Source organism: Patagioenas fasciata, chromosome Z, assembly GCF_037038585.1.
Source record: "Patagioenas fasciata isolate bPatFas1 chromosome Z, bPatFas1.hap1, whole genome shotgun sequence".
NCBI classification, from domain to species: Eukaryota; Metazoa; Chordata; class Aves; order Columbiformes; family Columbidae; genus Patagioenas; species Patagioenas fasciata.
This window is the reverse complement of record NC_092560.1, coordinates 75,598,220-75,616,132: the sequence shown is the minus strand read 5'-3', so window position 1 is coordinate 75,616,132 and position 17,913 is coordinate 75,598,220. Positions and strand designations below refer to the sequence as shown.

General features: G+C 57.2%; 1 protein-coding gene across 9 annotated transcripts in view; it reads right to left on the bottom strand.

The window, feature by feature from the left end:
- ATOSB (atos homolog B) overlaps positions 1-17,913 on the bottom strand; it is a 47,690-nt gene that overhangs the window by 1,379 nt on the left and 28,398 nt on the right. For 3 of the 9 annotated variants that reach the window (XM_065861801.2, XM_071802782.1, XM_071802786.1), the window contains exons 3-10: positions 8,302-8,394; positions 7,520-7,721; positions 4,581-5,833; positions 2,941-2,999; positions 2,628-2,724; positions 1,708-1,866; positions 822-890; positions 165-370 (exon numbers count right to left, since the gene is read on the bottom strand). In XM_065861801.2, the coding sequence (XP_065717873.1) occupies positions 165-370; positions 822-890; positions 1,708-1,866; positions 2,628-2,724; positions 2,941-2,999; positions 4,581-5,666 (1,676 nt within the window). In that variant the 5' untranslated portion in view covers positions 5,667-5,833; positions 7,520-7,721; positions 8,302-8,394. Of the gene's footprint in view, positions 1-164; positions 371-821; positions 891-1,707; positions 1,867-2,627; positions 2,725-2,940; positions 3,000-4,580; positions 5,834-7,519; positions 7,722-7,958; positions 8,194-8,301; positions 8,395-13,335; positions 13,487-13,913; positions 14,167-17,913 lie in introns of those variants that run through there. The other 6 variants (XM_071802784.1, XM_071802783.1, XM_071802785.1 and 3 more) reach the window with 6 other exon arrangements.

The window sequence follows — 17,913 nt, the reverse complement described above, 5'->3', positions numbered from 1 at the left end:
AGCTTCCCCAAAGGAGCAGGTGGTCTCTGCTCCTCCCCAGGGCGAGTGGTCAGGCTGCTATTCCCCCAAGTCTGGCCTGAAGGTTTTGGAAAGTCAGGGACACACAGGAGAGGAGCCCCGGGGTGACCCTGTGGCAGGCATCTGTCCCTCCTGGCATGCCGTACCTCAGGTGCATCAGGTAGCAGAGGACCCTGCGGGGTGGGCCCGTGCCCGCTGGGTTGGTGGGGACCATGGTGGCCCCTTCCTCCTCCCCCACAGGCACCAGGAAGATGCGATGGCGCAGGAAGGTCATGTGGTTGGCCGGCATGTCCTGGAAGTCGTACGTCACCAAGAACATCTTCACCACAGTCTTGTTGGGGTTAAATAAGGTCTGGGGGCAGAGGAGTATAGGGATGAGACTGGGAAGGGCATGGGAATGGATCTGTAGGGCAGGGCTGGGGCATCCAGAGGCAGTACCAGGGGGGCCAAGGGTCCAGAAAGCCACACATCAGCCCCAGCGGGCCAAGCCTGAGGGCACAGGTCAGACCTTTCCACCCACCTACATTCCCACTTCACGTATGCTCTGTCCCAGTGAGACCCTGTCCCTCCTCACCAACCTCCTCCTTGCCCGCATCTCTCATCACCTTGTCTCCCTGCCAGCACCCTGGGCACCCTGTGTTCCCCTCCATGGTGCTGTCTTGGCAGCCACGAACCCCCTCTGCACAGGCTCTCTGGCTGCTGCCCTGACAAACAATGTAAGGGAACATACTCCACCCTGGGGGCAACCAGAGCCCACCCAGAGCCCTCCCCACGGCGTTACTGGAGATGAGGGAGCAACTCACCACTTGGATGGTTCCAGCTTTGGGCACACTGTAACCCTTCTTTCCCAAGGCCTCCAAGTCAATCACTCCCTGGGGCAAAACAAGCAGCACGTGTGAGAGGGAGAAAGCCCACGGAGAGCCCAGCTTGGACTTGGCACAGGAGCCAGAGCCCCTCCTGCTGCAAACGCCTGGCACAAAGCGGCAAGAAGACATCCATGGAATCACAGAATGTCCTGAGTTGGAAGGGACCCACAAGGATCACTGAGTCCAGCTCCTGTCCCTGCATATGACAACCCCATAGTTCACACCATGTGTCTGAGGACATTGTCCAGTCTCTTCTTGAACACTGTCAGGCTTGGGCCTGTGACACCTCCCTGCGGAGCCTGTTCCAGCGCTCCAGCACCCTCTGGGTGAAGAACCTTTTCCTAATGTCCAACCTGAACCTCCCCTGGCACATCTTCCTGCCGTTCCCTTGGGTTCTGTGATAGGTCTTCAGAGAGAAGAGATCAGCCCCTGCTCCTCCTCCTCCGCTTGTGAGGAAGCTGTGACTGCAGTGAGGTCTCCCCTCAGTGTCCTCCAGGCTGAACAAATCAAGTGATTTTAGCTGTTCCTCAGTGACTCTAGCTCAGCTAATCTCTCTGCAGATCTGGGCATGAACGAGCAGCAACACAGGTGACAGCAAAGCACCAACCATAAGACAGCTTGGCAGCAGCCTGCAAGCATTCCTGCTTCTTCTCCTCTGTGCTTTTAGGGTTAAATACCGTTTGTAGCACAGCCAGCAGTCCCCTCATGCAGGTAGTTGCTCGAGCCATGATCTCTGGAAAGAGGCAGCCCCAAGGATGGGGTGTGCCTGGGTACAGCCCCCACTCACCTCCCCTGTGGTCCCAGCCCTCCCTCATCCACATACCAGGAAAGGAGAGGGTGCGCTGTGTTCGGAGATGTCAAAGTAGGTGACGTCGACAGGCAGGGTGACATGCTGGGGGCAGTAGGAGCCACTGGCACCAATCTCTGCTGTGAATCCCTCGATCCTCCCCGACGGTGCGAAGCGCCCTTTCAGGATGGACTCCTGAGAGAGGGGGGAAGTATTAGGGACCTTCAACCACCAGTCCTGTCCCTCACCTCAAAGCTGAAGGTGAGATCATCCCATCTCTGCCGCAACCATGTCTGCTTGTGCTCGTGTGTCTCCTGAGACCACCTGTGAAGGTCCCCGGCTGCTCGCTCTGAGACAGACCCATCCTGAATTGGTGAGCTAAAACCAAGTATCTCACATGAAGAAGCAGCAAGAGCTCCTCAGCTTAGGCCCACTGCAGCAATGTCAGAAGAGTTCGGGTTGGAATGGACCTTCACAGTTCATCTAGTCCAACCCCTCTGCAATGAGCAGGGACATCTGCAACCAGATCAGGTTGCTCAGAGTCCCATCCAGCCTGGGCTGAAATGTCTCCAGGGACAGGGCATTAACCATTTATCTGGGCAACCTATGCCAGTGTGTCATCATCCTCATTGTAAAACATTTCTTCTTCATGTCTTGCCTGAATCTCCCCTCCTTTAATTTAAAACCTTTACCCCTTGTCCTATTGCAACAGGCCCTGCTAAGAAGTCTGTCCCCATCATTCTTGTAGGCCCCTTTTAAGTACTGAAAGCATCATCTGAGGATCTGCTGTCTGAGATATCCTGCTGGTGATACAGCCACTGCACACCAGGCCCTTGGGTACAATCAATCCAGCTCCACGCTGGGGATCCTGTCAGGTTCAGCCTCTCATGTCCATCACCAGCCCACCCTGCAGCCTCTGGGACCCACCTCCCTCCCTGACAGGTGGGTGCCGTTACCTCAAAGTTGCCCAACAGAGCATGGCTGATGGTGGTGGTGGCCCAGGGCGTTGCGGAGGACCTGGTGCCCCTGCGGAGACTGCTCCGGAGATGTCGCCTTTGAGAGAGGAGAGAAGATTCGTGTCAGACTAGAGAGCACATAGCCCTGGGCTGCCCTCCCCAGACCCCCTGTCCCTTTCTTTGGTGACGGTTGAGCCCACTTTCCTACTCCCCAGGGGCAGTAGAAACACCCTTCCACTGCACAGCCTGGGGTCTTGTGGAGGGGCGACACTTGGAGCAGGGAAGGGACCCAACTTGACCCTTCCACACTCACGATTTGAGGCGCAGCCCACTCTTCAGCCTCCTCCCGACCGTGGTGCAATCTGCAGAGCTCTGCAGGGGACACAAAGCAGAGAACCGTGTTAGGGCAGCGACTGAAGACTGTGTATCCCCAGGACGTCCCACTGCCCCTTGCCCTGCCCCATGAGTGTCCCAGCAGACCAGAGAGGCTCCCATCCACGGGCAGCCATCAGATGCCTTTGCAGGGGCAGTGCAAGGGCTGCGGTGTCTGGGGGAGATGTGGGGCTGCCCAAAACCAAAAGCGGCCCTACTGGGGATGAGGGTGCTGATACCCAATCCGAGCATGCAGCACATGGATCCCATCTTGCAAAGCAGGTCTCAGGACCAGCCTCAGTAACAAGACACCCAGAAACAGAGACAGGACCCAACACCCCCTCACACCTCCCAGGGAGGGGTAACACGTACGATGAAGCTCCCCGACCAGCCTGGGAACAGTCCCATCCCCTGGTGATTCATGCAAAGTCCTCGGTAGTGCCACCGGGCGAGGAACGTGCTGCCCGCCCCTGTTCACAGCCAGGCTCCCACAGTTGTGGGGTGGGGGTTACAGCCAGGGCCCCACCGGAGCCTCCTTTTTAAAGATATCCCCTTTTCAGGGGTTTTCCCTTCTGGAAGCCACACAAAGGGCAGCACAACACAAAGGGATGATGGAGCTGGCTGGCATGACCAGGCGGGAAAACCCAGGGAAGCTGCTGGAGGGCTTCACTCTGCAAGGGCAGTGCTAGGGGCAGCCAGGCTGGGGGACAGTCACCAAAAAGGGCAGGTGGGCAGGACTGGAGCTGTGCCCCGTGGATGGTGTGTCCTGGCTCCAAGCAGCAAGAAGCCAGGGCAGCTCTGCCGTTGCTTCCTGCACCATGGGATGCCTCAGGGAAAGAGAAGAACGTGCCAGCTCTGGTGTGAGCCTGCTGCAGGCTCGGCTGGTGGGACATGTTGAAGGCAGGGAGCTGGTCAGGAGGGGCAGGTAGGGATGGAGGAACTCCAGGCAGTTCCTGAGCTGCCAGGGTGGTTGCAAACCTCCAGAGTCTGGCCCATTTCTGAGAGCTTGTGGCAGCCTGGGGACGCGACATGGGCACCTCAGAACTGCCAAAAAGCCAGCGGCGTCTGTGCACACAGCACTGGGGCTCCTGCTCCCTGGACAGAACATGTCCACTCCCACTCCCTGCCATCAAACCCTTGCCCTGATGGATATCATGGCCAGGGACCCAAGCAATCCCACACCTCTGCCTCCCTCCTCCTCAGGCAGAGGCCAGCCGCTCTTCCCAAGGCTGCTGGTAATCTGGCTTAATGAGAAGTTGTCAGACACCAAGTGAGGCCCCACGCCGTGTATTCAGCTCTCACTATCATGCAGAGGTCGTGTCCTGTCTGGGCAAGGCTCTCCAGGCTAGAGAGCTGGTTGCAAGCAGAGGATCCAGTGACTAAAAGGTGTCAAGAGCTGCTGACAACCCACAGACCGTGTGTCCCGGGGCTGCTGGCTGTCAGCTGCTGCTCTGCTCACAGCAGTGCTGTGGCACTGGGACAGGGCACTGTGCCGCAATGGACCACACTGCCCACAAGGGCAGCTCGGAGCTCCGGGTGTCCCCAGAATGTGGCCTGCCTCCCCCCACAACCGATGCTCACCTTGGCCGTGGGAAGCAGGTGATTCCAGAATGGGGCCCCCTTGGCATCAGTGCTGCGGCAGGCCGTGGGCACTGGATGGCATGGCAAGGCCCTCTTCTTCCTTGCTGGAGGGGACAGGCCCTCATCCTCCGAGCAGGAGTCGGCCACAGCCTCGCCAGCGGGCAGCAGCTTCCTTTTGGCCGGACAGCTGCTGCTGCCGAGCTGGCTGCTCCCACAGGGCGTCTTCTCCAGGGAGCTCAGGTTGCTGGGCTCAGGGCTGAGCGCTGTCTGCAGAGTTGGGGGCTCCTTACAGCCATTGGCCACCGCTGGCCATTCTTCTTCTCCACTAGCCCTGCTGCTGTGAGGTGGGCTGCTCCCTGGCTTCTCTCTCTTCCCACCAGAGTCCAGCTGAGCTGTTTGTGCAATATTGTGCAAATCAAGGTGAAGTGAGTTGTCGCCATGTGCCTGCTCCCCATTCTTCCCACAGTCTGTGGGCTGATCCCCTGGTGAGACAGAGCAACCGTCTCTCGTGTGCAAAGTACAGCAAGCAATGTGCTGGGGCCAGGAGGAGGAGGAGGAGGACGACACATCCTGCAACTTCTCTCTGCTGGCCTTGGGGCTGTGGCTAGGGCTGCCCTCACACCGGTGCTCCACCACCCGCAGCCCGCTGTGGGAGAAGTGCTGGGCAGAGCCGCACAGGGATAGCTCCTCCACCAGCAGACCATCCTCGAAGGTATCATCGTCATCCAGGGGAGCCTGCCCAGGGCCCCCGTCGCGCTTGCTGTCCACCCCCCCGCCACGCCAGTGAGTTCGTTTGGGATCTCGCCCCCCCTCCGGAGTTCGTTGCTCAGGGTAACCCCTCTTCACAGCCAGCCGGCTGCCTGCCCGCTGCTCCGTGCTCTCGGAGGAGCTGGAGAGGTGGGAGAAGATGGACACCTGGTAAACCTTCTGGCGTTTGATCTCTGTCTCGTTGTAGCCCATGAGGATGTTGCGGTGGGTGCAGTGCTGCGAGGAAGGCTCCAAGGGTGCCTCTCCGCTGGGCTGGGACAGGCTGGGGTCCGTGCTGTGCTCTGGGGGCAGGGACGTCTCCGCGTGGATGTGCCGCATGGAGCCTTACTCGCCTGGACTCCGAGTGGAGCCGGAGTCAGAACAGCCCATGCAGCAGCAGGAGGTGAACTGTAAAGTGCCACAGGTCTGCGCGAGAGGGCAGAACCCCACCTCACTCAGGACGTCTGGGTGAGCTCTCCACTACAGGGTGGAGTGCAGTGCATCATCTGTAAAGAGAGAGCAGGAGGCCAGAGATCAGCCCACGGTCGATGTCCTTGTCTGGGCTTTTGGCCACAGTGACCTGTGGGACACAGGCAGCTCCCCACACAGCCCCACTCAGACCTCTCTCTGGGGCCTGGAACCAGGCTGGTGTGGCTCTCCAGGGAACCCTGTGATGTCACTGACCTGCAGAATCAGACCCTCCTTCCCAGTCTGGGCATGGTGAGGAGTCTCCAGCTGGGCTGGAGGCTACTGGGGACAAGTCTGGACAAGCAGAGAAAAGGGGGCCTGCCCTTTGCCAGGGACTCAATGTGCTTGCGCTGCTCTGGAGCGCAGGAGTCAGGCAGGTTAGACCAGTCCCAGGGGCTCATGCCTGTCATCACCCTTTTGGGCAACAGCAACAAGATCTCCCAGCACTCGTCAGAACGACCAGCGCCAGCCACATGTGCTGCCAGCCCCATAAACCTGCCTGGGCAGCCTGGGGAAACCTGACCTAACATCACAGTTATCTCTGCCAGCTTGGACCAGAGACCTCCACCAACTCCATGAGCAGCTGGGTGGTACCATGAGCTGCAGAGCCCACTATGGGCTCCTCCACCATTCACCCCATCCTTCCTGCCCAAAGCGCTTGAACCCCTCTGTGCTGCACAGCACTTCACTTTCTGTTTTCAGCCCTGTTTCAGAGCTGTTAGAATCCTGGATATGAGTTTTTTCTGGCGTGACAAATACTGAAATGGCTGCAAAAGCTGAGGAGGTGCAGGAAAACTCACTGGCAGTCTGACAAACTGCCTGTGCCTGGCGGCTCTGCCCGGTGCCTGTCCCCACAGCTCTGCCTGTTCCTGTGGAGCAAAGGCTGAGGGGCAGGTGAGCAATTGGAGAATTGTTTCTCGTCTGTCTGGAGAGTGAGATTGCACGTGGTATTTTAACCCCCACCGTGACAGGGATGGGAAAGTGGCAGGCTAGGGTGGCTGAGCCCAGGGATTTTGTTTAAAAGGAGTGATGAAAGGTATAAACAGGTACCAACACATGCTGGGGGCTGATGAGCTGGAAAGCAGCTTTGCATAAAAAGTAGTGGGGTCCTGGTGGACGCCCAAGTTGAACATGAGTCAGCAACATGCCCTTTTCACAAAGGACAATAGTGTTGTGGGCTGCATTAGGCACAGTTTGCCAGCAGGTGGAGGGAGGTGATCCTGCCCCTCTGCTCAGCACTGGTGAGGCCGCACCTGAGATGGAGCAAAGGGTCACTAAGACAATTAAAGGACTGGAGAATCTCTCCTGTGAGGAAAGGCTGGGAGAGCTGGGACTGTTCAGCCTGGAGAACACTCAGGGGGGATCTTATAATCTATATAAATACCTGAAGGAAGGGTGCAAAGAAGATGGAGCCAGGCTCTTTTCAGAGGTGCCCAGAGGCAATGGGCACAAACTGAAATAAAGAAGGTTCTGTCTGAACATCAGGAAACACTTTTTTACTGTGAGGATGACCGAGCACTAGGATAGGTTACCTAGAGAGGTTGTGGAGTCTCCATCCTTGGAGATACTCAAAAGCTGCCTGGAAATGGTTCTGAGCAATGGCTTTAGGTGGCTCTGCTTGGGCAGGGTGGTGAACCAGATGACCTTCAGAGGTCCTGGCCAACCTCAACCCCTCTGTGTAATCCACCACGCTGCAGCCTGTCCTGGCTGCCCCCCACACTCACCCCTCTGCAGCAGAAACCTGCTTTGCTCCAGATCAATTTCCCTGTCCCACAGTGGGTGGTTGTTGGCACAACTAGCTGAAGACACCTGCCAGTCAGGCGCCCCCCAGAAGCGGCGTGGCTGCCGTGGAATGGCTCCCACCATCACGGTGTGCCTCCGAACCTCTGCACCGTCCTCGCCAGCTCTTCAGTCTGCACAGCGGCTCTGAGGGGAAGGAAAGGGGGAGATGCGGGGCTGGAGTGATTCTGGTGCTTTCCGGGAGAAGCGCAGGCGGATTCTGCCTGTGGGGCCACGGGAGCAGAGAAGGCAGCACTTAGCCTCAGCCTCTCCCAGCCTCCCAAATGCAAAGGGCACATATATGTGGGCCATCTCAGGTGGCAATGTCACCTTGATTTCTATTTAAACTGCAAATACTTTAAGCTAAGCTGTGAACTCGCATACCTGGCTCGTATTTTACATCCCTTTTGCATGTCTTCCCATACGAAACCCTGTGCATATGAACAGATCCCTGTTTCTGGTGACCATTTCATGCCTTGCTTTCCAAGACACTGCAGATAACCAGATAGCTGCTGGTCTCATGTCCACCTCCTGCCCCTTTCACCCGCAGCACAGGACACTTTCTGGCCCTACAGACAAGGAGAAGAGCTTGCAATTGTTTTCTTCTGATAAGAGATGCCTGGCAGGGAAGGCAGAAACCATGAGCGTGACAGCCCCAAGCCATGATGGCCCCCCACCAGCTTCCCCCATGCAAAGACAGCAGTCCTTTCATGTGCACAGCACTCACCTGCTCAGATGTGCCCTTGATGTATGATGGAGATTTGCAGATACAACACAGCTCCCCTGCAGTCATAATCCACCGGCACTGCAGCTTTGATGCCTGGAAGAAGGCAAGGAGGAGAGTCAGCTTGAGCAGCAGCTCGTGGTGCAACACCTGCAGAGCAGGCAGGAGCTCACGGGCAGCTCCAGGCTCAGCCCCTCTGTGGCAGGGACATCCTGTAAACTTTGCTGGCCCAGGAACCTCTGAGTGAAGGAGGAAAAGTTGCTCATGCATGGGGACCATGCCCTCCACATGCTCACCACAGCGGACATCTGGAGGGAAGCTGCCTTCTGTCCCACCGGGCATCCCAACCCAGCAGCGAGCACCGCACTGAAGGCTGCAAACAGCAGCGCCAGGCAGAGAGATGAATAAAATCCCTGAAGGGATGCTCAGAGGCACTCAACACCCAAGTGCACTCCCTTTCTGGCACTCTGGTCCAGCAAGTTCTCCATCCCATTGTGTTGCAGGAGGGAAGCCACCTTCAGCAGGTCACTCACTGTGCTCACTGCCTGACCTCGCATGGCCCAGGAAACCGGCTCCTCTTTCATTCCACTACCATGAGATTTGTGACTAACAGACACTGGTGGCCAGTCCCCAAGAGCCAGCCAGCCTAAAAGCCACTGCCAGTGACCAGCCAGAACAGAGACACACACACCAACTCCCAAGGAGCACTCACAGAAGGGTGAATCAGCCCCACAGGATGACAAACCTCTGGTCCAAAACCTCAACAAAAGTGCATTTTAAAGATCAGCTTCTCCTGGCACCCCTCATGTGGCCTGCACCAAAGCAGGTAGAAGAGCAGGGAATAGCCACAGCTGTGGGTGAACACTGAGATGGTAATACACTGTGCTTTCCCTGCTTGGAAGGTGTAGAGCTCTTCCACCAGAATCACAGAATAGTTTGGGTTGGAAGGGATCTTCAGAGGTTGTATAGTCCACCCCTCCCTGCAATGAGCAGGGACATCTTCAAATAGATCAGGTTGTTCAGAGCCCCTTCCAGCCTGGCTTTGGATGTCTCCAGGAATGGGGTATTGATCATTTCTCTGGGCAACCTGTGCCAGTGTGTCACCACCCTCAGTGTGAAATATTACTTCCACTTGTCTTGCCTCAATCTCCCTTCTTTTAGTTTAAAACCATTACCACTTGTACTAACACAACAGGCCCTGCCAAAAAGTCTGCCGTTTCCCTCCTCCAACCCTAGGTGAGATTTGTACCATGACTTGTGTGGCACAGTCAGCCCCTGGGAAGCAAAATCAGCAACCGGTGGCAAGAGTCAGCATGGTGAGACAGGAGAAAGCCACATCCTTCCTGCACGTGTCCATGCTGGGACAAACAGGCATCCTTTCTTCCAACATCCCTCTGCAGTCAGAGCACTTTGCTCCCCAGCACCAGCTGTCTTTTGGGGCAATGTGTCCATCAGGAAAGGCTGATATGTTGACACCACAAATACACCCCCGCTGAGACCTTGATACCAGTCACCAGGTGACACCAGCACCAGCCAGCAGTGCACACACCTCGCACAAGGGGTTGCACCAGGTTTTGCCAACCCAGATACTGTTTCCTAAAGCATCATGGTGAGAAATGCCAGGATTCCTCAGTCCACCTCTGAAGTGTCTCCAAGTACACCTCGGGACCTCCTGCTACATCCCCCTGGAGATCTACCCATTAGCCTGGGATGGGGAGCAGCTGGAGCACAGCGCTGCTCCTCACCCTCCTGCAAGGCCAAGGGAGGTCCCCATCCCATTTCCTTTCCCCTGGTCTCAGGGTTTCCCTTGGCTGTGCTTAGCTCTGCCTCCCAGGGCAGCTCCTTCCCACAAGTACCCAGCCAGGTCACAGCAGGGCTCAGCAGCAGCCCACCACCCCAAGAGAGGCAGAATGCAACACTAGGGACTCGTGCATCCTAAGCAATGACAGGAGACAGCACCTGGTCACCTCTCCCTTCTCCTCTCCTTGAGCCAGGCATCTTCAGAGCCTCGCTTCTGGCCACTCAGATGGGACAAGTCCAACTCCTCACCAGCTCAGCTGAGCAGCACAGGTACCATCTCCAGGATCCAGTATGTGGGGCTCCATGTGCCCTAGTCAAGAGTTTGGCTCCACCTAAGCCCAAGTGATGGTGATTTTGCTGGTGCTTCAGCCTGTGCTGATGCTCTGACCCCAAGACAGGATTTAAAGGGCTTTTGCTGTTGGGGAAAGGCCAGTTGGGACTCCTCCTGCTCTATGCCCTGCTCCTGCCACGGTCCCAGAGCCTCTTGATGCTCAGGAGACAGGAGAGGCCCTGTACTTTTGCCTGAGTCTCCCAGCACCTGAGTACAGGCACTCTTTTCCTCCAGCCTGGTGAGGCATGGGGAAGAGCACTACGCTTCAATGGCCATGAAGTTGGTGACGGGTTTGGAGAGGAAGCCATATGAGGAGCAGCTAAAGTCACTCGGTTTGTTCAGCCTGGAGGAGACGGAGAGGGGACCTCATTGTAGCTACAGCTTCCTCACAAGGGGAGGAGGAAGGTCGGGGGCTGATCTCTTCTTTTTGGTGACCAATGACAGAACCCGAGGGAACGGCAGGAGGATGTGCCAGGGGAGGTTCAGGTTGGACATTAGGAAAAGGTTCTTCACCCAGAGAGTGCTGGACACAGGAACAGGCTCCCCAGGGAGGTTTCACGGCCCCAAGCCTGACAGTGTTCAAGAAGAGACTGGACAATACTCTCAGACACATGGTGTGCACTGTGGGGTTGTCCTGTGCAGGGGCAGGAGCTGGACTTGATGATCCTTGTGGGTCCCTTCCAGCCCAGGACATTCTGTGATTATATGAAATGCTCAGTGCCAAAGGACCTGCAGGGGGAAGCGTCTCTCAGGCTCTGGGGCAGGGACATTGAGTTCTCTGGGGACACTGAGCCAGCACATCCTGATGACACAGCCAGGCCTGGGGAGGGTCAGGGACTCAGCTTACCTGCAGTTTCATTCCTATCAGCACATCCAGGGGGAACGGAGGATTAACAGAACATGGTCTCAGTCTGGCGGTAACAGAGCAGGACGGCGGGTGAGGAAGGGTCCCTGACTGGGCGATGCAGCCGTGGTACCACATGCTGGGCTGCAGCCTGAAAAAGGATCTGTTGCTATTTTACCTGTACTGTACCAAGCAGAAAGATGCGGGAGGGGTTTGGGGGCATCTCTGCAAGTTGGGGGTCATCTGTGGTGGGGCAGGGGCAGTAGAACCCTCAAGATGGGGAGCCCCTGTGGTAGGGCTGGCAGCGGGGCAGTGGTGCAAGGAGAGAAAGAGCTGTGTCCAAAGAGGATACACTCACCCAGCAATACCCATGTGGTTTCCCAGAGCAGCACTGCCAGCGAGGCAAGGGGACACACGGACTGCGGGCAAGAGGCTTTGGTCCAGGCATGGCTGCCTGAGGCAGAGAGCTGTGCCCTGGGGCTGGCAGGGCTGAGAGGGGTCCTTGCAACATTTAGACCACAAAAAAGCCCCACCAAACCAACCCCAAACTGGCTTATTTGCCTTTCTCCCTCCTGCTTCCCGTCCCGGGAAGTGCTAAGGGGACCTTTGCAGCCTGACTGTGGATGAAGCAGAACCGCACAGCCAGGAAAGAGAGGGGCTTCATTACAAGAGGGCAAATAATCATCCTCATACAAGCAGAGCACAAGGCAAGAGAAGAGGCAAGGGAAACTGTGGGAGACAGACTGCCTACAGAAGAAGTTGTAGCTCCATCAGTCCTGTCTGAAGCCAGGGAGAAGGAAGGAAATCTAACCAGAAGTGCAAACCCAGAAGATCCCTGGCACAGGCTAAGAGCAGACCTTGAGAAGCGCCAGCAGGCAGAAAGTTTCCATCAGTACCCTGAGGGATGGCAGCACCAGCAGCAGTGCTGCCACCACAGAAGGGTTTCTCCATATCCTGACAGATCAGGGGTATCGCCATCAGGATATAGACAGATGCGTGAGGCTGGGGACCACCTCCAGCACCATCCTGCAGAGAAGCTGGTTACAGATCTTAGAGGAGCAAACCATGCCTGACGGGAAAAACAACCACCATGGACGTGGCTCTGGCAGTCCCTGGGATTCAGGTTGTGGAGGAAGGAGCTCACACTTGGTGGAAACAAGGGAGAAGGAAGGAGGGAGGAAGCAGAGGGAGGGAGCATCCCTGCCCCTCTGCAGGAGCAAGTGCTGCTCTCGGGGGTCCTCAGGAGACCTCCTGCCATGCCAAATTTATGCAGCTGCAGAGCCTAGCTCAGTGCTGGCCCCTCTGCAGATAACGGGGAGGAAGCCCAAGCCCAGAGAGGGAGGATGGGGCCAGAGTCAGTGTCCACGTCAGGAGTGGGAGCTCCTAGAAACCACCAGAGACAGCTTCTCCAGAGACAGACCTGACAGCTCCCTCTGCCCTGCAGCACCCGTGTCCACCAGGTGCTGCTGCTGCCCTCCCTCCTGTCCCACAGGAGGGGACACTGACGGGGTGCAGAAGCCCCTGGGGACAGAGCAGCCCTCCCGCAAGACACTTGCTGGGCCTCCTGAGGGGCCGAGATCTGTCCAGTGACGTGCAGTGCCTCACCAGCCCCATATACAGGTGCCGCAGGGACAGAGCCTCTCTGCTTGGCCAACCCGTGGTGACACAATGAAACCTCCCCGGGGAGCTTGGGGAGCTGGAGAAGAGCTCCCAGCCCCAGGGACTTACCCCTGCTCCCACTGTTGCCCCACGTCTCGGCATGGACCACCTCCACACACCTTGCCCGGGTGCCTGGCATGCAGGCAGCGATGCTGACAATAGCCTGCAGCTGGGAAGGGGGGTGGCAGGGGCTGCAGGCAGATCCCACTATGCATTGGCCACCTGTGTACAGCTTTCCCCCACATCGAACCCCCCCTGCCAGCCTCCCCTCCATGCACGGCTGCCCCTTTCCCCAGGAGAGCGCAGTCAAAGAATGAAAAGCAGCTTAAAATCCGGCAGGACAATCAGGCAGCTCTCCAAAGCCGGCAGCACCCCCTGCCCACCCAGCACCAAAGGCTCAAACCTCAGCGACACAGTCCACGGCTGCCCAGCTCCAGCGTTGGACCGGGAGCCCAGGAACCCTGCGGCAGGCAGGGCAGGGAGATCCCATGCAGCAGCGGCTGATGGGGAGGACAGCCCAGGTTGAGGACAGACCTTTGTCTCTGCCTGCCTGTCTCGCTCGCTGCCGGAGGAAGAGGGGGGTGGTGGGGGACAGCAAGCAAAGATAACACCCCTAGGAGGGATGTCACAGCCACGTTAATCACTTGGAATTCCAGCCAGCGCAGACCCAGGCGCTGCAAATATGGGCAGCAAATGGAGATGCTCAAAGCTCTGAAATAATTGGATCCTTTCACAAGAGCCGAGCCCAGAATCCAGCACAGGAATTCAGTCCCCGCTGGAAGTCGAGAGATCAAATGCACGGAGAGGCAGGCGCAGCACAAGCAATCCTCAGCCACCGCTGTACCCGGCTCTGCAGCCCCTGGAGCTGCTCAAATCTCAGGTGCCTTCCCCACAGGAGCAAGGGTGAGGAAGGACCACAGCCGGGAGCCCGAGCCCCCAGTGCAGCCCAGCCAAGAACCGGCCCCTTCCCATCCAACTTACTCCACTTGTGGCAAGGTGCAGAAACGCTGCCAATGCAAAAGAGGGTTTTGTGTAGGAAACCAGCGGCCTCGAAGCCTTGCTCGACCGGAGGAACAGCCCATGGAAAGGAGACCCCTGAAGCTGCTGGCTGGCCTCCGCAGCCCTGCGAGGGAGATGCCCAGCGGGCTTGCCAGCCCGCATCACGTTCCTGGCGAGACGCGCACACGGCACATGTAGGCTCCTGCTCGGCGCCTCAACGGCAATGAAAAGGCACAGAGGCTTCTGCCAGAAAACAAAGAGGCAGCGGCAGAGCTGGGGGTGGGGAAAACTCTCCGCTGCCCAAGAGGATCCCTGCAGAGGCAGCAGGATGCTGCTGGGCTCCACCACGGATACTCACCCCAACCAGCTCAAGGTGGCACCCCCTAGCCTGGCGCAGAGGGTCTGAAGGGCAGGCCAGTCCCTGTTCCCCTCCCTGAGGCAGTGCCGGGTGGGAAGTGCTGGAGGACACAAGCCAGGTCCAGGACAACAGCTGGCCACACGGGGAAAATTCCTCTGGGTTGGCTCCACTTCCTAAAAAGCTGTGTCTTTTCACCTCGGGGTAGCTGCCACACACCACCGCTCCCGGGGGAAGGTGCAGCCAGCACTGCGCCTGCCAGCTTTGCCACCAGGCACATCTGCGGAGCCCGATGGCATTGACCTTGCAGGGCATGGTGGCCTCAGCAGTCACCCAGGGGCAACAAAGAAAGCGCCCACGGTGAAAACAAGCCCCTGGTCACCCAGGCATGGGCACGCATTGGGCAGGTCCCTTCCGTTCTTCTTGTCCCTCTCTGGGAGCAGTGGCCCAAGGGACAGGGAGCTCGGCCATTGGTTGACCACACAGACCAGCTGCTCCACTCCAGACCCCAGTGGCAACTGCGACCGATGGAAAACTTTCCCCCACTGGTGATTAGGAAGCCCTGTGCCTGTGCAGCCAGTCACAGGATGGCCATGAGAAGCCAAGTGGGTCCTGGCAGAGGGGCAGGGACCATTCCTGCTCTGCACTTGGACAACACCAGGGGTCTCCAGCCATGACTGGGGCATTGATGTCCTGCCATGTTTCAAGTTGAATAAGGACATTTGTCCAAGGGAGGCTTGACCCAGGTCCAGGCAGGACTAGACCCTCACCATACTAAGCGATGCACAAATGTTAGAATTAACAGCCCTCTTTACCTGCTGTCCCAAGAGGAGGAATGATGGAATGATGCCCTGGGGTCAGTGTGTGCCTCAGAAGTCCTGAGAACCCTTTCACGACCTGTTTAACTCAACCCCAGTGGAAAGGCAATCACTTGCTGGTGGCTACCACCCTGTCAGGTCCCTGTCCCAGGTCATGCCATGGGAACTGTGATCTACATGTGCAGCATGAACAGCCCAGCCCACTTTTCATTGCTACAAACAGGGTACAGAAACACAAACCCTTGACAAGGAGCCCCAGGGAGTGGCTGATGCTTTGTGAGCTGGGAGAAGATGGCAAGGACCCCTTTTGCTCCCACCTTTGCTGTCTCCTCTCTTGTCCCCCCAGCCAGTCCCACATACAGCCACAGCATCCACAGCCCCATCTGCCCTCCTTACCAAGCCAGCTCCTTCTGCACCCCAATGCCCTGTCACCATTCATATTGCCCAATCCTACATCCACAATCCTTCACCTTCCTCTGTCCTTCCCAAGGCAGCTGGGCTCTGAATCCCCTGAGGATGTTGTTCTTTGCTCCCACCTCAACCTCATCTTCCAGCAGAAACTGCCCTGTTGACATGCACCTCTGAGCAGGTCCCCAGCTCTTTATCTGTGCTCTGTTGCCTCCTGACTGCTGCAGCTCACACCATAACTTACCCTGGTCACCCCCCCTAACCCCAGCTGCCACCCACCTACAGCTCTGCCAACCTGAGCCACCTCACACACACCACACTGATGGTTTCCCAACACCGATCTGAGACAGCCGCAGCAATGTTACCCTTCCCTACCTCCCCAAATGGTCACCAGGGCACCACAGAGCAGCCGAGAAGGTCCTGGGGACACTGCATTACCCGAGCAACTCTGGACACAGGCAAAGCTCTGCGTGGGAAGAGGGAGCAGGCAAAAAGCCTGCAGCAAGGAGGGCAGCAAGGGTTGTGCAGGCAGCATTTACCCCATGGGAACTGCCCGTCCCCACCGCAACCCCTCTTGCGATACACTTCCTTTTACCGTAAGAGCCCTCCCAGGGAGGTGCTTGGGCACAGGCACTCGGGCCTCCAGCTTGGGGCTGCCAAGCTGCAGCCTGCAGATAAGGCTGTAGCAGATGTTGTGACATTCAGCATCTTTTCCACTCCCCATGCTACACAGCTACGTGGCACAGAGGGAGGAGATACCAAGCAAACACACATATGGCCATGCATACCCACCCAACTCACCCCTTTCCAGCTGCGATTTAGAAAGTCTCACATCCAGCACAGGCCAGAGGGATCTGGGTCATAAAGGTGAGGCTTTGTCCATCCTTGATTGTAAAAAGCTGGACATAGTCAAGTCTACTGCAGGGAAGGAGGATTTCCACCATGAATTCAGTGTCCTGTGCCTTCTCAGGCAAAAGGGAAGTCTATCCTTTCCATAGGACTGAAGGTGAGAGAGAAACACCCTGTGGCATTAGGAAGAGGGTATCACAGCTATCAGCTAAACACTAACACTGTTGCCCACAATGGAGTCAAACACACAAGTGCACAAGCCCCTTTGAAGGGAAACGAGGGGGCAGAATGGACTGGCACGTCTGCCTGCAGGCATAGCCATGTGCAGGGCAGTGGCTGACACATTCTAGCTCCTCTTTCACAGAATGTTTGGGGTTGGAAGGGACCTCTGGAGATCATCCAGTCCAACACACCTGCTAAAGCAGGTTCACCAGAGCAGACCACACAGAAATGTGTTCAGGCGGCTTTGAATGTCTCCAGAGAAGGAGATTCCACAACCTCTCTGGGCAGCCTGTTCCAGTGTCTGTCACCCTCAAAATAAAGAAGTTTCTCCTTATATTCAAACAGAACCTCCTATGTTTCAGTCATCCCATTAAACCAGCAACCCTCCCAGTCCACACATGCCAAACCACACACTGAGTGGGACTGAGGTCCCACTGACAGCAGAGCCATCTGTCCAGTCCATCCACCACCTCCTCCATGGGAGCGGTGCTCCTGCAGGGCTGCCAGGGCTCTCAGCAATGCACATGGCCAGGGATGCCCTCCGAATGGACAGGAGAATCCATCTGGCACTTGGGTGTTGCACAGAGATGGAGGAAGCCAAAGCTCCACTGGTGCTTCACATCAGGCAGAGGCTGGAGAGGACCTGCCCGCAGGGCTATCTGGTAGATGCAGCCTGCTGGGACTACACGGCACTGGGGCATATCAGCGTCCTCCGTCTTCACAGAAGCGATAGTGAACGGGGATGGGCTTGAGATGCATCTGCATCCCCAGAGAACCCACCTACACAGAACATGAACCCCCACATCTGTTCCTGAATGATGCAAAGGCTCCTGTGCAAACTCTGGTTGCTGCCACTCTTGCAGCCCATGTTTTGCTGTGCTGATTCTGCGAGAACACACAAAGTTCAGAGGCCTCAGAAACCACCTGAACTATGGCAACTGGGTCCAAAACACCTTCAGCCCTGGTGGCAGACACAGGTGTCCCCTGAGACCTGATCCTCCTAAGGAGATGGAGCCCATGAGAGACCCCAGAGCTCTGCATCGACTACCAGGAACCAGCTCATCTCTGGCCGTGCTGTGATTTACACGCACAGCTGGGGACAGACCCCAGGAGCTCTGGGGCTCAGACAGCCAGACCCTGCTGCTCATGATGCATGCTGGTGTTATAACGGGGATGTCCAAGTAACACAAGAGTGCCCAGAGCAGTGTTGAGTAACAAGGGGACTGCTGAGGAAGGGGGAGCACACCGGGCTTTGAGCAAGGTGGCAGCTCAGCATGAGTGAGCCCAAGGGAAAGGCTCAGAGGAGCAACTTGAGAAGGGATCCCTGGAC